Source organism: Trachurus japonicus, chromosome 13 (genome assembly GCF_045865225.1).
Source record: "Trachurus japonicus isolate A0001 chromosome 13, Traja_1.0".
Classification (NCBI taxonomy): domain Eukaryota; kingdom Metazoa; phylum Chordata; class Actinopteri; order Carangiformes; family Carangidae; genus Trachurus; species Trachurus japonicus.
Window position 1 is genome coordinate 44623338 of NC_140919.1, and position 25799 is coordinate 44649136.

At 42.2% G+C, this 25799-nt stretch overlaps 1 protein-coding gene across 1 annotated transcript in view; it reads left to right on the top strand.

Annotated features, from left to right (window-relative positions):
• Positions 1-404: 404 nt before the first annotated feature.
• The window catches only part of nlrx1 (NLR family member X1), a 130846-nt gene continuing 105451 nt past the window's right edge, over positions 405-25799 (top strand). Inside the window, 8 exon segments of the mRNA XM_085796606.1 lie at positions 405-552; positions 1807-1863; positions 14129-14259; positions 18429-18846; positions 20665-20899; positions 21820-21990; positions 21992-22195; positions 24245-24497. Coding sequence (XP_085652732.1) covers positions 1847-1863; positions 14129-14259; positions 18429-18846; positions 20665-20899; positions 21820-21990; positions 21992-22195; positions 24245-24497 — 1429 coding nt within the window. The 5' untranslated portion in view covers positions 405-552; positions 1807-1846.

Genomic DNA, 25799 nt, shown 5'->3' on the forward strand with positions numbered 1-25799 from the left:
GTAAATAAACAACACATACAGTATGAGATATAAAGTGGATGAAGTGCATAAGTCATTACATAGGTAACATAAATATAATAATAAAATAAATTAAATGAAATAAAAAGAAGAAAGAAAAGGGCAGGACATATTACATTTCTCCAAATATTTCTTCAATTATGTTAACAGTGTGTAGGCTATAGTTTTATTATCAATTATTTTAATACATTCAAGGTAGTTCTTGAAATCAATTTCAAGAACAGGAAAGAAAGGTCGACCTTTGGAAAATGTGGTTTTATGTAATGTGGAATTTTGCAATTAGGATAATCAGATGAATTAAGTGTGATTGGTTTGTTTCCTGTTCTGTCACGACCTCTGACGTCACAGAGACCAGCCGCTCGCTTTTATTTTGAAGGAGCGGGTCTGTTTCCGGCGGCGGCTGCAGAAGCGGAACAGTTAGAGAGACAGGAGGAGACCTGGAGGAGACCCGGTAGGCTTACAGAGACCAGGACCAGGACCAGGACCAGGACCAGGACCAGGACCAGGACCAGGACTAGACCCCCTCAGACCCCGGTAAGACTCTCCTCTCCTCGGTACCGGACTCGAACCCGGTCCAGACCGCGTCAGAGCCGCGTGACCTTCTCCCTGGTCCCGGTCCAGACCCTCCGCGTCCTCCCGGTCCCGGTGTGGACCTGTCTGCAGGGGGTCCAGACCCGGTCCAGACCCGGTCCAGGTCCAGACCCGGTCCAGTGCGTGTGAGGGAGAGAAGATTAAAGGTTAAAAGACCAGAGCAAATATGCACAACTAAACTATAACTAGCCTATGTATATATATATATATATATATATATATATATATATATATATACACAACTATACCAACATTCAGCAGAAACAAGACATATAGTTCATAACAGGATTTTCAGCATCAAAGACCAGATTTTTACATCATGAAAGGTTTTTCCAGACCTGACAGGATTCTGTAGAGCCTAGAAGCTGAGAGGAGGAACAGGGTTATCAGATTATTATTATTATTATTATTATTATTATATTATTATTATTATTATTATTATTATTATTATTATTATTATTATTATTATTATTATTATTATTATTATATTATTATTATTATTATTATATTATTATTATTATTATTATTATATTATTATTATTATTTACAACGTAGAAACACTAAAAGACAGAGTTAGTTTCAGTCATTAGTACCAACAGTCTGTCACAGGCCGACGGCCGCAGGTCTGGGCCTGCAACCAGCACAACACTGAGGAAAAGGTTAGATAGATAGATAGATAGATAGATAGATAGATAGATAGATAGATAGATAGATAGATAGATAGATAGATAGATAGATAGATAGATAGATAGATAGATAGATAGATAGATAGATAGTTCAATAGTTAGATAGTAGGAAGCAGCTGCAAGAATCTGTCAAAAGGTGTGAGATGGCGTCTTTGAAGGATGGAGATGAAGTTAACCAGGTGAAGGTGTTGTTGTCAGACAGCAGCTGACTGTGAAGGTGCTCAAGGCCGGATGGAGATCTGGTTTCTTTAGTTCTGGTCCTGAGTCTCAGTCCACAGGCTTTTATTTTTATTTAGTATTTCTTCTATTCTCAACGCGCTACACTGATCTTTACTATCTGATGTCTTATTGCTGTTGAATGATGTTGTTTGTTGTGCAGCTGAGAAACTGAATTTCCTTTAAAGTATCTATCTACCTATCTATCTTCTATATATTGTTATTATTATTAGTAGTAGTAGTAGTATTACTGTGTGTATTGATGTGTTGCTGTCTGTGTCCGTGGTGCGTTCAGGTTCCTCCTGGACCAGATGTGAGACTGACGCAGCAGGAAGATGAGTTCACCACACAGGTGAGTGGTCGCCAGCTGCTGGTGGTGTTGTCGAGGAAGCACTTTGTCTAGTACCTCTGTTGTGTAAGTGTTGTCCAGTGTGTAACTGTGTCAGTTGATGCCTCGTCTTGGTGTAACAGCTGTATTCTGTGTGTTAGGGTCAGTTACCTGTAGGGACGACAGATGGAGCTACGTCTGCTGCAACCACCTTTACACTTTCTCCTTTAAATGACTCATGTACCTGCACATTGTCCCTTATTAAACTAATAAACTCAACTCAACTCAACTCAACTCAACTCAACTCAACTCAACTCAACTCAACTCAACTCAACTAAACTAAACTAAACTAAACTAAACTAAACTAAACATGATGCTCAGTGACACATGTTCAGGGAGGAGGAGGAGGACGGGAGCTGGGGTAGATAGATAGATAGAGAGATAGAGAGATAGATAGAGAGATAGAGAGATAGATAGATAGATAGATAGATAGAGAGATAGATAGATAGATAGATAGATAGATAGATAGATAGATAGATAGATAGATAGATAGATAGATAGAGAGATAGATAGATAGAGAGATAGATAGATAGATAGATAGATAGATAGATAGATAGATAGATAGATAGATAGATAGATAGATAGATAGATAGATAGATAGATAGATAGATAGAGAGGTAGAGGTAAATGTCAGCCTGTTCCCAGTGAGTTTCTCTGATCTGCAGCAACAAGTTTCTACAGGTCAGAGAGTCACAGCAGCTGGAGGCTAAACCCCATAATACTATATATAATACTCTGTCACACCTCATAATACTATATATAATACTGTGCTGCTAGTACAGTGCCTGGACCAGGATGTAGTAGTCTGTGTAGTATTCAGTACTAGTGACTGAACTGAATCAGCAGAATCAGATCATTAATGATTAATGATCCTTCAGCTCTGAAGGTTAAGATCAGATCAACTTTACTATACTAATAAAGTTGATCTGATCTTAAAGGAGCCCTGACTGCAGAGTTCACTTCACTTCACTTCAATAAAACTTTATTGCCAGTCACACAGTGTAAGTGACAGTTACACAGTTACACAGGGGATGTAACTGACATAGTTCTCCAACTGAGTAACAGCTTCCTCAGCAGCAGCAGTTCATTGGAAGTCTAGAGTCTATGGCCGTGCACCACTACCCCCCCCCCCCCACATGAACCACTCCCCTAACCCTCCCTGACCCCCCCCCCCCACACACACACACACACGCCCTCACGCTGGTTGGCTGGAGCTTCAGCAGTGAGTCAGTGAGTGACAGCAGCAGTTCCCCTCCCGGCAGCACAGGAACAAGTACTTTGGCCGCGTTCAGACTGCCAGCCAAAATCCGATTTTTAGCCCATCCAGATTGGAACTGGATGGCTCTTTTTAAGTCTGAACAGTCCCAAATCACATGAAATCCGATTTTTGCAAAACGGATCGAAACCACCTCCAGGAGGTAGTTTCAGATCGCATTTGGACAGATGCGTCTCAGTCTGAACAGCTCCAAACACTCAGATCGGTTCTGACTGTCCGTGACGTCACTCTCCGCGGTGCTGTCACTGTGTTACAGGTCCCGTACGGTCCCGTGAGCTCCAGTTAAATATCAATTTCCTTCTTGTTACTTTTCTTTTATGCAAACTACCGTGTTGTCGGCGACAGGAGTGACGGCGACGTCACGCTCCCAGCTCTGGGGTGCTGGAGTTTCCCGTCTCTGTGGCTGCACACACACAGTCTCCGGTACACGTACACGTACACACAGACACACCAGGCGGGCTGAGGTTGAAACTAGCGGGGCAGTGCGGCTGCAGCACCGGGCAGATCACTGTGCTGCAGCTGATCTGCCCGGTGCTGCAGCCGCCGCGTCCGCGAGGCATCGCCTGTCACATACGGCGGAGCCTCCGCTCCGACGTCGTTGCTACAGCAACCTGTCAGATGGGTCAATAATGTGGCCTAGTCTGAACAGAGCCAAATGCGATTTGGACACTTGCTAAAAACAGTGTGGACAGTCAGCCCTAAAAATCGGATATGAGAAGGAATCAGATTTGAATCAGATATGCCTGCAGTCTGAACGCGGCCTTTATCTAAGTTCCTCGTTGCCCTGCCGAGGTGTTTTATTTGTTTCTGGTTGTGTGGTGCATACACACACTTCACTCATGACTTGTATCTACTAAAACTCTTCCTGTTGACTCTATACAGGCCACAAACACCAAACACCACCATTTCATCTCCAGTAGGCCTAACCAGTCATATATTTAAACAATAGAATTTTCCCTCTGTTTTGGTACATTATAAAGATGTTTACAGTTAATGAACATGAATGAATGAATCTTTTTACAAAACATATCATGAACCACCTGAAATTTCTTGATAAAAATATGTGCAATTAAAAATTTTCACACTAGGCAAATTCATGCTGAGGGCCGGATTGGACCCACTGCCGGGCCGGTTCTGGCCCACGGGCCGCATGTTTGACTGACTGCTATTCACTATGTAGTATACAGTATGTAGTATGCAGTATGTAGTATGCAGTATTAAGATTAAGATTAAGATATACTTTATTAGTCCTTGACAGGAAACTTGTCTTGGGCACAAGTGCTGACACAGCTGCATCTAAAACCACACATGCATAGCGAGCATAAGAATGAGAATATTTGTCTTATTTCTTGTCAAAATGTCTCATTTCTAGTCAAAACTAATCTCTTTCCACTTAAAATAAGACTCATCACCTAAAAATTAACTTGTTTTTAGATCATTTTCACTTGTTTCAAACTAATTTTCACTTGAAATAAGTAGAAAAATCTGCCAGTGAAAGCAAGTTTTCTGTGTTTGTAATAAGAAAGAAAAACTTGCTCCACTATCAGATTTTTCTACTTATTTCAAGTGAAAATCTGCTTGAAAGAAGTAAAAAGTGTCTAAAAACAAGCTGCTTTTAATGTGATGAGTCTGATTTTAAGTAGAATGAGATTAGTTTTGACTAGAAATAAGACAAATATTCTTGCTAAGATACTTGAGTTTTTGCAGTGTAATGCTGCATTAGCATCAAAACAAAGAAGGCTAAATAAAAAACGATAATACATACGTAGTCTAAGAAAAAAAAAGGAAAAGTTAGGGGGAGGGGCCCACTTTAGTATTCTTTAAGGGGGCCCAGAACTCCTAGCAACGGCCCTGTCTTCATCGTTGTAACCTTGGCTCTCAGCTGGGCAGTGGCAGTGCCAAACCAAGCAGATTACAGTTTTTCTCGATTCCCACAGACAGTGAATGCATCCTGTAGCACTAAGGTTGTTTTTACAGTTTTTCTCGATTGCTAAGACACGTTTCTGTAAAGCTTCTCTCCTTTTCTCTAAACTGTGAACACAAACCCAGTTTTCAAGCTACATTCACAAAACCTCAGACTCTTCTTGCAAAACCAAACTTTCACCTCAAAACAGTTCAATCTGTTCTCAAAACTGAACTTTGTTGTCAAATCAAAATTAAAAACACTACTGAGCAGCCACTAAACACTACATAGACAAATAGAAAACACAACGCTCAGCACATGAAGCTGTAGAAATAAATGTTTATCGTTCACTGTAGCTAAATGCATGTTGCAAAACAAAACACCTGTAGCACTTCTCTCCTTCCCTTTCTTTCACCCTCCTCCTTCCCTCTCCACATCCATTTCATCCCCTTTTCCTTCCTTCTTTTTTCTTCCCAGTTCATCCCTCCCTCCCTCCCTCCCTCCCTCATCCTTTCTTTCTTCACCCTGTCACCTCTCATCTTCTCCTCTTGCAAAACAAAAAACCTGTGCATTTAGCACTTGTACATAGTAAAAAAAAAAAAGTACAAAAACCAGAAATCTTGTGCATTTACACGTAGTACTTGTACAGTACAAAGACAAACAGAAATCTTGTGCATTTAGCACTTGTATGCAGTAAGCCTACGTAAAAATAAAGTACAAAAGTATAGAAATGAGAAGTGCACAACTCAGCCACAGCATCATTTCTCTGTACTGGATCAGGCCACAGGACTTCATCCTGAACCAGCTACAGTAGATGTGCCCTCACATCATTGGACACAAGTGTGATCAGATTGAGTTGTTGTGTTCAACCGGTGAAACTTGTGCTTCACTTGTGTTTGACTTTTGCCACCTGTGCTCAGCTTTATGCAACACAGGTGCATCACAGTGAAAATGTGTTGGTGAGTTGTTAAAGTCTAAACAGGTGAAAAGTGCTGATGGTTTTGCCAAAAGAGACTGATTCAATCAGTGGGTTCAGACAACTGAGAATTTGGTTCAGACAACAGGGTTTAGTGTTTTAGCAATTGAGAAAAACTGTAATACTGTCAAGCACTGTGTTGTAAAATATAAGCATAGTATTAGGGTGTACTCCATAAAGCCTAAGTTTACGGAGGAAGTGTAATCTTTGAGCCAGCTTGGAACATAAGGCTTCAACATGTTCACTCCATCTTAGTTTACCGTCTATCATGACGCCCAAGTATCTGTATGAATCCACCTGTTGTATTTCACAGTCTCCCATGGTAACAGGGTCAATTGGGTCAAAGATGATTTCTTTTGTTTTAGCCGTGTTAAAGCAGAAGTAAGTGGTCCGGTGGTTTTGGCTAATGCTGCGTTCCAGGCAGGCTTTTGAAACCGTAAATTACAGCTTCAAGTCACAACTTACGACTTTGTAGCGTTCCAGGCAACCCACTCGTGTTTCTCCGACCTGTTTTACCTGTGAAAGTCACTATAACGGCCACTCGTAACTTCTGACCCGTGAACTCGTACCAGATCGAACTGGTACCACTTCACAGGTCGGAAAAACACCAGTTACGAGTTGCCTTGAACGCACCATAACGTCTTGTCAGCAGATGGAGTTAGCAGCCCCCGCCCTCGTCATGGATCTATTGGTCCTCGTCCCTACGTCACCACATTCAGGCGCATCCCTTGGCTGCACACACAGAGAGGACTGCCCCTTTATGCCGTTCTCTCTCCTCATTGGATAAAGGTTGTAGGATACCAGGAAAGTTTTCTCCTGGGCTCAGAGCAGAGCAGAGTGACTGACAGACCCGTGTTTCAGACCAAACACTCTATAGAAGTGATTGCTGTCGGAAGATACAACTATTTAACACTTATATTACAGTTTTTCTCAGTGGCTTTGGTGCTGTTCTCAGATCAGAATGAAAGTTCTCATAACTATTAGTTCATGTCGTCATCTGTCCACATCATAGCAGCAGTTTCTCCTTCCTCTGAACAAAGTGCAAATGCTTTTGGACATGTATCAGCTGCTCTCATACAATTCTCTGCTGTTTTACAACATTATCATTTGTTTATGTCATGTCAGTCAAAATGAACTATACTTCTGAACGCTGAATAGTCTTTCCCTATAAAACTAATAGTCCTCATTTCATTGCTTGAGTCATTACATACAAAATTGTTGAACTAGTTTTCAAAATCTGTCAAACTAGTTTTAAATGTTGGGAGAAGCTGTGAATTCAATGATTCAAACATTTACAGTAAGCAGGGTATCCGCGGGGTCTTAAAAAGTCTAAAAAAGTCTAAAATTTGAAAATCTAAATTTTAGGCCTTAAAATGTCTTAAATTTGTTGAATTAGTGTGTTCAAGTCTTAAATAATTTTAGACAGGTCTTAAATTTTCTTATGCCCAGCATGGGCGAGCATTTTTAAATAAAAAGATGTACCGTATTTTCCGGACTATAAGTTGCGGTTTTTTTCTAGTTTGGCTGGCCATGCGACCTATATTCAGAAGCGACTTATATATTTTTAAAAAAAAACCCTACGCTATGACCACAAGAGGGAAGCACGGCTTTTATTTCTAAATCCCTCCTCATTCAGTGGCTCATCTTCATCTTCCTCATGTGCTGTTCTCCTCGCTGCGCTGTCTGACCTGTCTCCGTTGCGCCGTAGCGCTTCACTCCGTCAATTCAGAGTATTTTCACAGCGTGTTCTGCGGTCAGTCTTCGGTCTCTGCTCCGGTCCCGACTGGGCTCCGGACACGGAGCAGAGAGCCAGGTCCGACTGTGCCAGGCTATCCCTCTCTGAAGCAGAGGAGAGGTCGGCTTCACTCCCGTCCGTCTTCACAGACAGTCCATAAAGAGTTTCTGATCACAGGGGTTCCAGCGCTGCCGCCTAAACTAACGTGTTAAAAAAAAAAAAAGTAGCGATATTCACCACCGCCGCCCCCCCCCCCCCTCCTCCCCCTTGGGACGATCGCCTTCATTCATCTCCGCATCCTCACACACACATAGGCTACACACCACAGAGAAACGCGCATGCATAACAGCAGCGCGCTATAGACCCTTTCAGAGAGTATAAACAAAGACAGGTGTTACCAAGAATACTAATTAAGGCTCCATTCCATTTAGTGTACCAGAGCGTTTTCTAATGAGCCACACCTGTCTTTGTTTATACTCTCTGAAAGGGTCTATAGGTGCCGGCCTTTAAACAAAGCCTGGTCATTATATGACACCCGGCTATTAATTAAATGTTTGAAAAATAAATGTGACTAATACTCAGGTGCGACATATAGTCCGGAAAATACGGTAGTACACATTTATTCAAGCATTATTTAATACCATAATATATAGGGGTGACCAAAAGCCAATTTATTTACGTCAAATATTGTGCTGGTCATAATACAGAACAGGTTGTGGCTCGTGTCTGTTGATCAAAGAAGTTGAAATATTTCCATGTTTGTCTATTCTGGGTCACATTTAGAAGTCATCACATTTCAGGCCAAAGGGGAAGTGTTGGTGTTTTTACTGTTCTCCAATGTAAAAATGGCTCACGTGTGACCCTTAACATTATTCAAGGTTTAAAGTCATCTGCCTGCTGGTTGCCAGTGAATTAAATAAATAATGTGTTACATAAACATTTTTAATTTCACTCCCCAATTTCTTTTTGTGCCCCCAAATAGTTTACTTTAGATGCTCCTGCGACACTTCATTGTGCTTTATTGAATGTATTTTCAACTACAAACAAGCCTAACACGCAACTTATATATTGCAATCAATTTCTAGTTTTGTGACTCCGCATTTCTTTTGTACGTTTTTTATTTGTCATGATAGGTCTTAAATTTCATCCATAATGGTCTTAAAAAGGTCTTAAAAAGTCTTAAATTTGAGCTGGTGAAACCTGCAGAGACCCTGGTAAGGAACAACAGGTATGTGGTATTGGACAGTAACTGCTGTCATTGTGTCAGGTGTTACTGTCAGATACAGTGGGACATTTACATTTAGACTCACAGCTTCACTAGAGAACAGATTTACTGTGTTGTAATGTATTACAGCAACCACATCTTTACTGTACGGTGCTGTACTACAGCATTTTACAAGTAGGAAGCACTTTTACAGTATTGTACACTACAGTAATAATTTTTTATTTTATTTTAATGTTTATTTTGCAGGGACGATACATACAACATTGCCACAAAGAATGAAAAATGCGATGCATACAAGACGTCTAGCTTCAGCTAATGGTCAGTCTTTGTCCCTGGTCAGGCTAAAGAAGGATAAAAGATACTGAATACCGTTACAATAAGTGCAATAATACAAATACAGTGAATAATACAGTGAATAGTTATCATGAATAAATAAACACAGCTACAAAATTTACATTAAGAAATTGCACAAATTAAATACATTAAACATTAGTAGAATGCTGTATTGACAGTGACTTGAGAGAAGTTAATGTTCACATTTCTGCTGCTGCTTAAGCCAATGGTTGATGCAGTACATGTACTGTACATTACTGTAATTTTACTCTGCATCACATAGGATTACAAGACAAGCTCACAGAGCTGGAAGAGACTGAGCCCATTACAAACAATGGCATCAGGTTGAAAGAGATACAATGTAAGGATGACATTACTGTATCTTTGGGAATATTGAATCTGTTTCAGAGTGATGTAGATGAAGATGTGACTGGAACGTCTGGATGTGCAGGAATGATTTACAGTACTCTATAGGTTCACTTACTATATGTACTGCAACATAGTTTACTTACAGTAAAGTTGTACCCAAAGAGTGTTTCTTATGTTTGTTGTAGATGACTGTAGTGTATTTTTCCTGCACAACGCTGTGAACAAATCAGAATTGCAAAGAGCATATGCAGTAGAAATGTGAAACATACATATTCAGTATCTCCACTAAATACAGTAATGTGTAACTTTACTGTAGTTTTCACATGGCTGTACTAGTAGTGTATAGTGCTGTCTGGAGCATTTTCAGGTATCATGACTTTGTGCATTGGAAAACACTTAGAGAATAAAGTGTTATAATGAAAACACCTAGAGAATAAAGTGTTATAATGAAAACACCTAGAGAATAAAGTGTTATAATGAAAACACTTAGAGAATAAAGTGTTATAATGAAAACACTTAGAGAATAAAGTGTTATAATGAAAACACCTAGAGAATAAAGTGTTATAATGAAAACACTTAGAGAATAAAGTGTTATAATGAAAACACCTAGAGAATAAAGTGTCCTAATGAAAACACCTAGAGAATAAAGTGTCCTAATGAAAACACCTAGAGAATAAAGTGTCCTAATGAAAACACCTAGAGAATAAAGTGTCCTAATGAAAACACCTAGAGAATAAAGTGTCCTAATGAAAACATGACAAAGCCATGTGACTGTCTTGTTCATAAACGATGGAGTCAGGACTTCTGACAGTTTCATTGACATGAGTACTTTAGTTGCTTTTGAGGGATGGACGATCCATTTAGAGCAAGTGAGGCGCTGTTGCAGGTCATCCACTAGGTTTTACAGTTTGTGATAATTGTTCTGAGAAATGCACTAACTGTTGTGCAAATGTTAAGAGTGATGTGAGAAAAGCACCAAAGCGACTGAGAAAAACTGTAACACAAAAATATGGCTTACTTCTGCTTTAAGAATGAGGTGGTTACTGTCACACCAGGTTTTAAAATGTGTAACCTCACTGTGATACAATGAGGGACAGTCGTACTTAAAATAATGGTGTCATCGGAGAATGTAACTATATGTGTGTTTTGCTGTGTGCTGCTGTGAACAGGGTGAACTCACACAGCCTGGGGGGACTCCACTGCTGCAGTATTTAATCTCTGAGAGGGGCCGGGCCGTTGACCTTTGACCTGCTGGGCTGTTTGTTAAAAAGGAATGAAACCATCTGATTAAAGAGGGTTCACATGCATTCCAATCAAACTGTATTTGTCTAGCTACAACAGCCAGACGGGACCAAAGAGCTTCACATCAAAGCAATGAAACATGAAAACACAAGTTAGAGCTACAGCGCTGCAGGGGTTAAAGGCTCTAAAGGTGCATTCAGTCAAATAAAAACTGGCACAATAAGTAGCTACACCTCAGAGCAGGACTTCCCCAGTCAGAGTTAAATCTAATCTAAAAAAGTGTGTCAGGACTAGGGCTGCAAAGGGGGTGGAACATTTCCAGTAAATTTCCGGAAAATTTCCAGAAACTTTCGATGGGAAGTTAAGCTGGGGAATTTTGGAAAATATTCCAATTTGGAAACTTTCCATGGTAATTATGGGAATTATTGGGAATTTATGGGAATTAACTGGAAATTGGGGGAAATTAATTTAATCCAAACATAAATGTAAATATTTAGTTGTGTCATAAGCAGACATTCGTGCTAAATAATACAATTAAAAAACATTTCAACAGAACTTTATCAAGTTTTAATTCTTCTTTAATCAATTATTTTACTGAACCACAAAAACATGAATGTTGAGTTAGTAAAATATTACTCACCCTCACCAATCAATTTAGTAAATTTCGGATTTTTACCCATATATTCCCATATATTCCCGTTAATTCCCATGGAAAGTTTCCAACTTTGAAAATTCCCGGAATTTTGCAACCCTAGTCAGGACCAGAACCAGATCAGTGTAAAGCTGTGAAGCTGCAGAGTGTCCCGGGGGTGTGGTTGTCAGGGTAACGTGAGACGGTTGTGCTGGTCGTGTGGCTGCATGTTTAAATGTCAGACATGTCAGTGAACATGTCTCCAGCTGCTGCACGATGCCTTCACTGCCCGTGGGAATCAGCAGCTTCCTGGTGTGTTCACTGCCCGTGGGAATCAGCAGCTTCCTGGTGTGGACGTCCATAGGCAGCTGATGTAAGAACACAGAGCGTGTTATCAACAGTAGGAGATAAAACAAAGTTAATGATCACAGCAGTAACAAGGAGGAAGTCTGTATTTCTACATGTGAGCCTTGTTGTTTCGCTCTTAGGCCCAGTCCCATTTTTTACCCCTCCCCCTTCCCCTACCCCTTGCCCTACCCCTTCCCCTTGCCCCTCGCCCCTTGAAACGGAGCTACAAGGGGTAGGGGTAGAAGGTCAACCCCTACGAATTGGGACACCCCTTCAACAGTCACATACGTCATCACGTAGTCTCACTGGCTTTTTTACGTAAGCTGATGCGGCGAGCTTTTGCCAGAAATCAAATAGCCGTGTTCCATATAACTTAATAAAATAAGATAAAACTTAATGCAGACTGATCGGTTCATTGTAAAACATTTATTTACTGATGTAAATGTGGTGATTTCTGTACACAGAGCCCAGAGGCAGCTGCCTGCTCCTCTGTCTGATACATGAAGCTTCACTTTTCATTCAAATAAACTAATGCTACTGATACAGCTGTTAGATTTCATCAATGAGATCAACATTTAAATGCTAAAAAGAATTTAACATGCCGGTGGTAAACCTCTAAAAACCCGCGGATAAGTTAATTAACGACCGCCTTCTCTCCCGGTGGGACCGGGACGATGACGTAGTTTAGCCGGTGGAGCAGCTCTGCAGACCGGCTGCTGCCTCTGTGAGGAGCCGCTCCTCCTGGAGCTTCACTTCTCTGAAAAACATCAGAGCAAACTTCTAACCAGCCGTCATTTGGATAAACTAACTGCACATTTGGGACCTAAACAGTTACTTTCTCGCAAGAAAAAATATTAAAACTTAATAAAGTGACGTAATAACAGCGCTACAGTGAGAAATAAAACAGCTTTTCGTTTTACAGCCACCGCTGCCGGCTGCCGCAAGATGCATTATGGGAAACTTTTCATACCCCTCCGTTTGGAGTGTGCCTCTGAAAAGTCTCCGTTTGGAGGGGTATGTAGCCCTACCACTTCCCCCCCTGTCCTAACGGGGACTGGGACACCCCTACCCCGACACGTGAACGCACCTAACGGAGGGGTAGGGGGAAGTGGTAGGGCCAAGGGGGGAAATGGGACTGGGCCTTAGTCCTCTGTTCTCTTCTCAACTCATTTCATTTTTTCATTTCATGTCTTTATTTATTGAATTGGGACAGTGAACATTCATCAACACTGACGCATTAAGTATCAGTGTCAATGTTCCGGACTGAGCACCACTGCTACACTTCAGCCGCACTCAACATGTATTTATGTAGCACATTTAAAAACAACCTCAGTGCTGCACGATGCCTTCACTGACTGTGGGAATAAGCAGCTTTCTCCTGGTGTGTTCACTGCCTGTGGGAATGAGCAGCTTTCTCCCGGTGTGTTCACTGACTGTGGGAATCAGCAGCTTCCTCCCGGTGTGTTCACTGCCTGTGGGAATCAGCAGCTTCCTCCTGGTGTGTTCACTGCCCGTGGGAATCAGCAGCTTTCTCCTGGTGTGTTCACTGTCTGTGGGAATGAGCAGCTTCGTGGTGTGTTCACTGTCTGTGGGAATGAGCAGCTTTCTCCCGGTGTGTTCACTGCCTGTGGGAATGAGCAGCTTTCTCCCGGTGTGTTCACTGCCCGTCGGAATGAGCAGCTTCCTCCCGGTGTGTTCACTGCCTGTGGGAATGAGCAGCTTTCTCCCGGTGTGTTCACTGACTGTGGGAATAAGCAGCTTTGTGGTGTGTTCACTGACTGTGGGAATGAGCAGCTTCCTCCCGGTGTGTTCACTGTCTGTGGGAATAAGCAGCTTTGTGGTGTGTTCACTGACTGTGGGAATGAGCAGCTTCCTCCCGGTGTGTTCACTGTCTGTGGGAATAAGCAGCTTTGTGGTGTGTTCACTGACTGTGGGAATGAGCAGCTTCCTCCCGGTGTGTTCACTGACTGTGGGAATAAGCAGCTTTGTGGTGTGTTCACTGACTGTGGGAATGAGCAGCTTCCTCCCGGTGTGTTCACTGTCTGTGGGAATAAGCAGCTTTGTGGTGTGTTCACTGACTGTGGGAATGAGCAGCTTCCTCCCGGTGTGTTCACTGTCTGTGGGAATAAGCAGCTTTGTGGTGTGTTCACTGCCTGTGGGAATAAGCAGCTTTCTCCCGGTGTGTTCACAGGCAGCTGGGTCAGCTGGTGTCAGCGTGGAGGAGGAGGAGGAGGAGGGTGGACGTGTCCTTCCTCTCTGCCCCCCCCGGCCTGCAGCTCCGGACCTACTGCTGCCCCCCCCCACCCCCACCCCAGGACTCAGGTAACTGCCCCCCCCTGCTGATGGGTACAGGTGATGTATGGACATTAAAGCAGAAGTCAGGTGAATGTTTGTGTTAGTCTAAGTCTTAAATAGTTGTATCTTCACTTCTATAGAGTGTTTGGTCTGAAACACGGGTCTGTCAGTCACTCTGCTCTGCTCTGAGCCCAGGAGAAAACTTTCCTTGTATCCTACAACCTTTATCCAATGAGGAGAGAGAACGGCATAAAGGGGCAGTCCTCTCTGTGTGTGAATGTGGTGACGTAGGGACGAGGACCAATAGATCCATGACGAGGGCGGGGGCTGCTAACTCCATCTGCTGACAGGAAGTTAGACAAAACCACCGGATCGCTGACTGATAGCTTTAAGTGAATGAAGCCGAGATACTTTTAAAGGGATAGTTCAACATTTTGCCAAACTGGCCCATCACCATAATCCCTATAGTTTTAGCAGTAGGTTCGTTACCTTTAATTGTCGGTGCAAGCTGTTTTTAGAACGGAGTTGTTTTAGAGGGAAATTAATGCAAAACCACTGATGCACGTTGCCTTCAGGGACAGTTTTTCATCATCAGTCTCTGTATTTCCCTCTACAACAACTCTGTGTGGTAACGTTGTGTTATTATCTCATAGCGTGGTGAATGTGCAGCTCACAACTTGTCCACCAGAGCGTTGTGGAGTTGTTGGATTGTGTATTTGATGAGTTCTACAAACAGTTTGCACCGACAATTAAAGGTAACGAACCTACTGCTATGACTATAGGGGTTATGGCAATGGGCCAGTTTGACTAAATGTTGAACTATCCCTTTAATGCTTTGTGCTTAAATTAAACAGAAATAAAATGATAGGCTGTGTGTGTGGGCCAACGTGTTCATAAAATATGAAATGTCACGTTGGCCCACACTGTCAGATACATTTAGACAAAAACTTTAATGACATTAAACCAACAATGTGATTCACGTTCGATCCTCACGTTCCTACTTCCATCCATGTTGTCCAGATTCATATCTGTCATATCTGTAACCATTAGCAACAAAACCAATAGTAACCCCAAGCAACAGAACATTTAAAAGCATTTTATTTCATTATAGGCTATTTAAAAAAAGTTTAAAAGTGTTCCAAGCTTCACAAACAATTAGATCGTGGTGTTTTATTTGGATTTTGCCGTGTCAGAAAACCATAGTGCTGGTCCAGACTGAGCAGTTGCAGTTTTATAACCAACCACTAGGTGGCGTTATGGGTGTATTATATTATAGATCAATGGTCTGACTGTGCAGGTCTCCAGTCTGCAGCTATATACATACTATTGGCATGAGCAGCTGTTCTTAAAGGGACAGTCCAGCTCATTTCCCATGATGCACCTTGGCCCTACCACTACCATGTGTAAAGCTTTATAGTTGTTTCTCTGTGTGAGCCAGTGAATCCAGCGTCAAGTTTGATAAAGTTGTTGTCTGACAGAGTTTGGCTCCTATGGAAGCGTTTTGCAATCACTTGGAGGAAAAAAACTCTCTTTCCAGAGTTCTTTTCCCCTTGTTTTTCAGAGTTATATTTTTTCAAGACGTAACGAGATTTCAAAATCCCGCGAGAAGCTTCGACCTTCAAGTAACATGAGCCTCCACTTCATCATGTGTAAATGCTCCACTTTGAAATATAGCTGAGCCCCCCCGGCCTTGTTTTGTGCTACATGTTTATACAACAGTAAGAGTGTGTAAGGAGTCGGACTGATTTCAAAATAAAGGTTGACCTCCCAAAACAGATTCAGTTGCACAGTTTGCAAGGTGATGTAGATTTTCAAAGTAAAAGCCCAACTACACTATTGTTCCCTGTAAATTCAGGTTGATGTTGAGAGGAGACGACCTGTTGTTACTGAACTCCGTCACTCAGGAAGTATCACAGCAGTCTGATGGAGCGCCTTTATTTTGAAATCCGTCCTCACGTTACTGACTGGACACAGGAAGTCAGAAAAAACATTACTCAGAAAAACAGAAAAATAAATTCTGAAAGAGCTTTTTTTTTTCAAGTGAATGCAATACACTTCTGTAGTCTCCAGTTCTTAAAGGGATACGCCAACATTTTTTTTCGTGTCTTGCCTCACTCCTGAGTCCATGACCAGCAGATAGACACCATCCTTTCCACTGTGCGTGCAGTAACCATGGAGATAGAGCCGTATCGCCGTAATTAGCTTAGCTCAAACACTGGAAGTGTATAGGTAGTGTTAGCCTGCCTCCACCTAAAGTCGCTAATTAGCTTAGCTCAAACGCTGGAAGTGTATAGGTAGTGTTAGCCTGCCGCCACCTAAAGTCGCTAATTAGCTTAGCTCAAGCGCTGGAAGTGTATAGGTAGCGTTAGCCTGCCGCCACCTAAAGTCGCTAATTAGCTTAGCTCAAGCGCTGGAAGTGTATAGATAGCGTTAGCCTGCCGCCACCTAAAGTCGCTAATTAGCTTAGCTCAAGCGCTGGAAGTGTATAGATAGCGTTAGCCTGCCGCCACCTAAAGTCGCTAATTAGCTTAGCTCAAGCGCTGGAAGTGTATAGGTAGTGTTAGCCTGCCTCCACCTAAAGTAGCTAATTAGCTTAGCTCAAGTGCTGGAAGTGCATGGGTAGTGTTAGCCTGCCGCCACCTAAAGTCGCTAATTAGCTTAGCTCAAGCGCTGGAAGTGTATAGGTAGTGTTAGCCTGCCGCCACCTAAAGTCGCTAATTAGCTTAGCTCAAGCGCTGGAAGTGTATAGGTAGTGTTAGCCTGCCTCCCCCTAAAGTCGCTAATTAGCTTAGCTCAAACACTGGAAGTGTATAGGTAGTGTTAGCCTGCCGCCACCTAAAGTCGCTAATTAGCTTAGCTCAAGCGCTGGAAGTGTATAGGTAGTGTTAGCCTGCCAGCTATGGGAGTGGATGTAAGTTCTGCTGTTTAGGCTGTTTCCATCCCTCAAAGCCACAGACAGCGTCAGATGGAGACTCAAACATGCAGCCAGAAGTTTATTTATTTCAACAAGCCGACATGTTTGTAAAACTAAAAAAATCTAATTCAAAGTCTCCCGGAGTCTCGCGCGAGCCCAAAGTTGCAGTGCGCGGTGTGTTCAGGTGCAGTTGGAAAGCTCCCGTTTGTGTCATAACCACAGGAATAATATCAACTCTTGACAACTCTTGACACAACTACCGGAAAACAGGAGCAATTAAACTGAAAACCTTCAGATTCCTTCTTTTAGACCTAAAATGTTAGGAACATACAGCCCCCAGTTGAATTTGCCCGGAATTGTCCTTTAACTTGCAGTAATGGTGTTTCTTGTAGGGGTGGGAGAAAAAATCGATTCACATAAATTTCGCGATATCTTTTCTGACGATTTTTTTTTTAAGTATATATTTTTTTGGCTTTTCTTGCCTTTATTCGATAGGACAGTTGAGAGTGTGACAGGAAATGGGAGGCAGAGATGGGGGGAATGACATGCAGGATAGGGCCGTCCGACGCGGGACTCGAACCGGGGCCGCCTGCAGCGAGGACTATAGCCTCAACACATGAGGCGGGTGCTCTACCAACTGAGCTAAACACCGCCCCTCTGACGATTTTTAAATCAAATTTTCTTTTCAAATTTTTTTTTTTTGAATTTTTTTAAATATTGTGCAATGTGCATTAGTTCGCCTTTTTTACATCCAGAGAGTCCAGGTTGTGAAAAGGGTTTAAGTCACTTTATAATGGAGTATGTTAATTTCTAGGCTCCTACAGTATTTGTGTGCAGATAAATGTTAAAAATGCCATCCAAAACATCGTAGAAGAATCGAATCGGGAGAAAAGCGAATCGTCCCAGTCCTAGTTTCTTGTCGAAGCGTGTTTATGGGATGTTTCCTGTGCTCAGACCCGCTGCAGGTGTGTTTATGGGATGTTTCCTGTGCTCAGACCCGCTGCAGGTGTGTTTATGGGATGTTTCCTGTGCTCAGACCCGCTGCAGGTGTGTTTATGGGATGTTTCCTGTGCTCAGACCCGCTGCAGGTGTGATTATGGGATGTTGCCTGTCCCCAGACCCGCTGCAGGTGTGATTATGGGATGTTGCCTGTGCTCAGACCCGCTGCAGGTGTGTTTATGGGATGTTGCCTGTGCTCAGACCCGCTGCAGGTGTGTTTATGGGATGTTTCCTGTGCTCAGACCCGCTGCAGGTGTGATTATGGGATGTTTCCTGTGCTCAGACCCGCTGCAGGTGCACCGCAGGAAGCTGCAGCTGTGGTTCAGCCACCTGCCCCAGGAGGAGAAGCAGTTCGGCGGCTCCTTCAGCCCTGAGACGATGCACGTGGACCCTCTGGTGGTGCAGCGGACGGCCCGGGACCGGGTGGACCGGGGGGGCGGGGGGGGCCAGCCGAGCCCCTCCCCCCTCCCCCTGCAGAGCCGCTCCGTGTCCGTGGAGCAGCTGTTCCAGCCGCCCCACGGTTCCCACGGTGACGGGGGCCCGGGGGGGCGGGGCCTCAACGTGCTGCTGTACGGCGCCGTGGGAACCGGGAAGAGCACCGTGGTCAGGAAGCTGGTGCTGGACTGGTGCAGCGGGACCGGACTGAACCGGTTCAAGCTGCTGCTGCCCTTCTCCTGTGAGGACCTCAGTCACCTGGACAGGTGAGAGCCAATCACAGCTCAGAGCCAATCAGAGCTCAGAGCCAATCAGAGCTCAGAGCTCAGAGCCAATCACAGCTCAGAGCTCAGAGCCAATCACAGCTCAGAGCTCAGAGCCAATCAGAGCTCAGAGCTCAGAGCCAATCAGAGCTCAGAGCTCAGTCACCTGGACAGGTGAGAGCCAATCAGAGCTCAGAGCCAATCACAGCTCAGAGCTCAGAGCCAATCAGAGCTCAGAGCTCAGTCACCTGGCCAGGTGAGAGCCAATCAGAGCTCAGAGCCAGTCAGAGCTCAGAGCCAATCAGAGCTCAGCGGGGCGCCTCAGAGTCATTCTAGTTGACTGAGACCAACGAGCAGTGAAGAAATGAAGGTTACAGAATATTAAAATAGGAACGAGGGTTTTTAATGAAACCTGTTTGTTTCTTCTGATTTAACTGATGGTAGAATATAATTCTCTACATGAGTACGTTTCAATGCTCCTCTGTCATAGTGATAAAACTGAACTAAACACTGTGACGTGCAGTGCTCACACAATGCATTCTGGGTAAACTGACTATTTATTTATATGAGAAGGAAATTTAGTTTTGACTCATGAGTGAAGTGTTTTGAGAGAGAGAGAGCTGCTCTTTTACCAGTGATCTGTGGTGTCAGACTGTTTTACCAAATGATCTGAGAGTTTAGAGAAACGAGCCAAACCAACTGAGTGACAGTAACCATGGTAACCTCCTTCATTAAGATCCATTTCTTCTTATTCACTTTTTAAAAAGCAGTTAAAAATACATCTCAACTTCTCTTGAATTTCCCGCTCTTTCCTCTCTCTCTCTTTCGCTCTCTCCACATCCCACATCTTTACTTTGTCTCTTTACGAGTTTAATTAATTTTATTTTTTTTGTACCTTATCTCTTTTGTCTCTATTTCTTACCGAATCACTTTGCACTTTATCTCTTTATTTTTCTCATTTCATTTTGCTCATATAACATTGATTATTTTTAGATTGTGTTTTTCGGACTTTTGTATTACAGCACTTTTTAAATGAATGTTGCACTGCATTGCAGGATATATTTTATCATATATTTTCCTCTTTGTATCCTATTTATTTTCTTTAACTAAGTTATTTTCGTTTAATAAAGTACTATCTATCTATCTATCTATCTATCTATCTATCTATCTATCTATCTATCTATCTATCTATCTATCTATCTATCTATCTATCTATCTATCTATCTATCATCTATCTATTTCACATTTCTGTTCATTTTGCTCATATAACATTGATTATGTATGCACTTTATCTCTTTTTTTTCTATGTTTATTTGTTAGCCATTGAAATTTGTCTTGTTGTAATTTGTTATAGGGGTGGAACTTATGTAATTTGTTATAGGGGTGGAACTTATGTAATTTGTTATAGAGGTGGAACTTATGTAATTTGTTATAGGGGTGGAACTTATGTAATTTGTTATAGGGGTGGAACTTATGTAATTTGTTATAGGGGTGGAACTTATGTAATTTGTTATAGGGGTGGAACTTATGTAATTTGTTATAGGGGTGGAACTTATGTAATTTGTTATAGAGGTGGAACTTATGTAATTTGTTATAGAGGTGGAACTTATGTAATTTGTTATAGGGGTGGAACTTATGTAATTTGTTATAGAGGTGGAACTTATGTAATTTGTTATAGGGGTGGAACTTATGTAATTTGTTATAGGGGTGGAACTTGTGTACGAGCCAACCGGCTTCGTTCCCTCCTTGCACCATTGACATTTGTGTTGCTAAATAGATAAATAAACTCTAAACTCTAAACTCTAACCCCCCCCCCCACAGAGCAGCGTCCCTGAGGGAGCTGGTGAGCAGGAAGTACGTCCACCTGAGGAGACACCCCCTGCTGAGCGGCGAGGACGAGGCGGGGGCTCGGGACGTGCTCTTCCTCTTCAACGGGATGGAGAAGATGAAGCTGGACTTCCGCGTGGGATCCACGGAGCTCTGCAGCGACCCCGACGAGCCGCTGCCGCCGGCCGTGCTGCTGGTCAACCTGCTGAGGAAGTACCTGCTGCCTGAGGTGAAGAGACTGAGCTCCTCCTATCACAGTCGTAGTGTTCTAACCCAGCTTCTCAAAGTGGGAGCCGCGGCACCCTGGGGTGCCATCTGACTGTGTCAGGGGTGCCGTGAAAAAAAATACCTCTTCTGACATTTCATAGAATACTTTCTCTTTACATATATGAGAGGGGCCGTGTCCACCGGACGCCTTTAGCGCTCTGAGCGTCTACTTTACATTCAGATCCTATGGAGCTCGGAAAAAAGCTCTCAGCGCTTCCTTTTTTTGTCGCGGCGCTCAGAGTTTAAATATGTTCAACTTTTGGAACAGCGCCGCACTTATCAAGCAGCTCGGACGTGAGACGGCTCGTTTCGGCAGCGTTCTCTCCAGTGGACCTGTGTCCGCTCTGTTCCCTCTCCGGTGCGTTTGATGTATAAAAACACTCTGCAGTGACACGGTGGAAACTCTCTGATCGTTCACAACGAGTCAGAACGGAGCGGAGACTCCCGTGGATATCGCGCATGTAGACCTTCTCTCTTCCTCTCACTTTGCGGATTATTGTGTGCGTGTGTGTGTGCATATGTAGGCTACAGTAGCACCTGTGCACCCTGCATTTACAGTTTGTATTATGCTCTGTTAGTAATACTGTCCCATCTAAATAAACAGGACATTTACATTTAGGCTATGCAGTGTTATTTTGAATTATATTTTACACAGGGGTGCCGTGAGATTTTATGCACTTTTGAAAGGTGCCCTGACTGAAAAAAGTTTGAGAAACGCTGGTCTAACTATATAGTGTTCATCAACCTGCCAGTGGGACTGGGGATAGAAATTAGCCACTTGGCTACAATCCCACGTATTTACATGTCAATGTCCATCAATATGTACTGTTCCCATTTAAAATAAATACATCTGAATCTGAATCTGACTCCCCGTGTCTCTAGGCCTGCATCCTGGTCACCACCAGACTCTCGGCCGTGGACCGCATCCCTCAGAAGTACGTCAGCCGCTACGCTCAGATCTGCGGCTTCAGCGACCCGGAGCGCCAGCGGTTGTACTTCACCAGCCGGCTGCTGCAGCAGAGCGGGGGGGCCGGGGGGGTCGGGGGGCCCGGGGGGGGGGGCAGCAGAGGCTCTGGTGGAGCTGCTGTACCTCAACCTGCAGAGGCAGAGCCAGCTGGCGGCCGCCTGCTTCCTGCCGTCCTACTGCTGGCTCACCTGCGCCACCCTGCACTTCCTGCACTTCACCGACGGCAACGCTCCCATCCGCACGCTCACCGGCATCTACACCAGCTTCCTGCGCCTCAACTTCGGCGGCGAGGTGAACTTGAACTTGATTTATTTAAACCCAGGGCCGTTGCTATGAATTCTGGGCCCCCTTAAAGAATACTAAAGTGGGCCCCTCCCCCTAACTTTTCCTTTTTTTTTCTTAGACTACGTATGTATTATCGTTTTTTATTTAGCCTTCTTTGTTTTGATGCTAATGCAGCATTACACTGCAAAAACTCAAGTATCTTAGCAAGAATATTTGTCTTATTTCTAGTCAAAATGTCATTTCTAGTCAAAACAAATCTCATTCTACTTAAAATAAGACTCATCATATTAAAAGTAGCTTGTTTTTAGACACTTTTTACTTCTTTCAAGCAGATTTTCACTTGAAATAAGTCGAAAAATCTGATAGTGAAGCAAGTTTTTCTTATTACAAGCACAAAAAACTTACTTTCACTGGCAGATTTTTCTATTTATTGTGAATTTAAGTGAAAATGATCTAAAAACAAGTTAATTTTTAAGGTAATGAGTCTTATTTTAAGTGGAAAAGAGATTAGTTTTTACTAGAAATGAGACATTTGGACAAGAAATAAGACAAATATTCTTGGAAAGATGTAGAGTTTTTACAGTGTACTATGAGTATTAGTCAGGGTCTAAGCAGAATAATTCAGTCATACAAAGATTAGACTACTGGGGTTTTTTATGGGCCCCACTGGGCGCTGGGCCCCTAGAGTTATCATCACCTTTCTCCCCTAGACAACGGCCCTGTTCACACATACACACAGACACATACAACACATATTTTGTGTGAATCAGGTCTCCCATTGAAGCTACCAAAAGCTTATTGCGGGAGCCTGGATACATATAACACAAAACAATACAGCATATACAAGACTACAATAAGAAAAATTATAGAAAAAGTGGTTAAACTTCCCAAAAAAATAAATTAAAAAAAGTGGTTAAAAAAAATTCTCAACAAAGTGGTCAAATTTCTCATAAAAAGTGGTCAAATTTCTCAGAAGTTTTAAAAAAAATTCTAGAAGAAATTGGTAAAATTTTCACCAAAAAAAAGTTTAAGAAAAATCTAGAAAAAGTGGTTAAACTTCTCAAAAAATTAAAAAAGTGGTAAAAAAAAAAATTTCTCAAAAAAAGTGGTCAAGATCAGAGCCTCCGACAAATATTTAAATTATTATGAATTATTTGAATTATTTGAAGAAATTTACTGTTTTAGTCAATGTATATGTTCAAATTAGGGCCAATGGCGTGAGTTTGTGGAAATATTGTAGAGAAAATTCTGGAAAAAAGTTTTCAAAAAGATTCTAGAAAAAAGTGGTAAAAAATTTACCCCAAAAAATGGTCAAATTTATCAAAAAAGTGGTCAACTTCATCAAAAGTTTTTTTTTTTTAATTCTAGAAAAAATTGGTAAAATTTCTTAAAAAAAAAAAAAAAGTTTAAAGAAAAATCTACAAAAAGTGGTTAAACTTCTCATGAAACATTACAGGGTTCTTACGGATCCTTCAAAAGTCTTAAAAGGCATTGAATTCATTAATCTAAAAACAAGGCCTTAAGTGGCATTAAAATGTCTTAAATCAATTTTTCAAAAGTCTTAGAAATGTTAACACATGGTGAGTGGTATTTTATGGTTGTAATTAGTCTCAAATCTCTAAATAATTGGTAACAATCCGACATAGAGAAGTTTTAGTGGCGCCCGCCTCCAGCTCCCGAGTCGGTGTTTGTTTTTTTTTCAGACTTTTTATGCATTTATTTGAAAGGACAGCTGGAAAGAGACATTTATTTTGAAAGGACAGCTGGAAAGAGACATTTATTTTGAAAGGACAGCTGGAAAGAGACACAATCCAATGTTCATGTAGCAGTCACTTTACCTTGGACCACAGAGGAAAGTGGGTTAAATTGTCCCTATAACCCTATGATGTAATAGATGTGGTGTTTTTTTTTTTCTTTTTTCTGCATTTGTGTTTATTATGAAGTCGGTCTTAAATTTCATTTCAAGTGGCTTTAAAAAAGTCTTAAAAAGTCTTAGATGTAACTTGGCTTAAGCTGTAGGAACCCTGCATTAACAGTATGAACACACACACACAGGTGCTGAGCGCCGCCGCGCGGGCCAGGGCAGCGGGCAGCGGCGGCGACGGCAACAACAACTCCCTGATGCTGTACGTCGTCCGCACCCTGGGCAAGATGGCGTTCGAGGGCGTGAGCCAGAAGCGCACGTCGTTCTCCGGGACGGACCTGGAGCAGTGGATCGGAGGAGAGACGAAGACGGACGAGGAGCTGCGGCAGCTCGCCGTGTTCCGCACCGACGTGCTCGACTTCTTCCTGGCGCCCTGCGTGGACGGTAGGTTCAGTTTAGTTTATTAGTTTAATAAGGGACAATGTGCACATAAATTAAATAATTAATTAACTTGAATCATTTAAAGGAAAAAATGAAAAGATGGTTGCACCAGATTTAGCTCCCAGCTGATTTCCATCTGTCGTCCCTACAGGAAGGTGCTGGGACCATAATACGCTTTTCTCCCGATTCGATTCTCTCGATTTTTAAAATGTATCTGCACACAAATACTGTAGGAGCCTATCCACCTTTTCCGAACATCTAAAACGTAGCCTGTTTTGCCGGTTTTGCTCTTCCGGTGGAATTTTATGTTTACGTTTCCATGGTTTCGGTAGTCGCGGTAAATGCATGGATTTCTTTCTTTTTTTTTTTCAATGAGAATCTGTAAAACGCATGGATCATCACAGCAGCTTTTAACAGTGGATATCACACAGACTGACATCCGTGATAAAAGCCAGCGTTAATAGATCCATGCGTTTACCGCAACTATGACAACGACTGAAAACCATGGAAACATAAATGTACAATTCCACCAAACCAGCAAAACCGGTTTCTGGTTTTGACCATAGATGACGTTCGGAAACTTGTGGATAAATGAACATACTCCATTATAAAACCCTTTTCAAAACCTGGACTCTCTGTATGTAAAAAAAGGCGAACAAATGCACATTGCACAATATTTTAAAAAAAGTTTTTTTTTTAAAAGTATTATTTTTTTAACAAAAAAAAATAGATTTAAAAATCGTCAAAAAAGATATTGCGATATTTATGTGAATCGATTTTTTCTCCCACCCCTAAGTAGGAGGTAGAAAATACACTACACAATTTGATTTAAATTGCGATTCTACGATATTGCCGATTCTCTCAATTTTTAGTCTGCATTTTAACATTTATCTGCACACAAATACTGTAGAAGCCTATAATAAATTAATATACTCCATTATAAAGTGAACTTCAACCCTTTTCAAAACCTGTAGCTACACTCTGTATGTAAAAAAGGCGAACAAATGCACAAAATCGTCAAAAAAGATGGCGATATTTATGAGTATCGATGTTTTCTCCCACCCCTAATATTTATGAGTATCGATGTTTCCTCCCGCCCCTAATATTTATGGGTATCGATGTTTTCTCCCGCCCCTAATATTTATGAGTATCGATGTTTCCTCCCGCCCCTAATATTTATGATTATCGATGTTTTCTCCCGCCCCTAATATTTATGAGTATCGATGTTTTCTCCCGCCCTTAATATTTATGAGTATCGATGTTTCCTCCCGCCCCTAATATTTATGAGTATCGATGTTTTCTCCC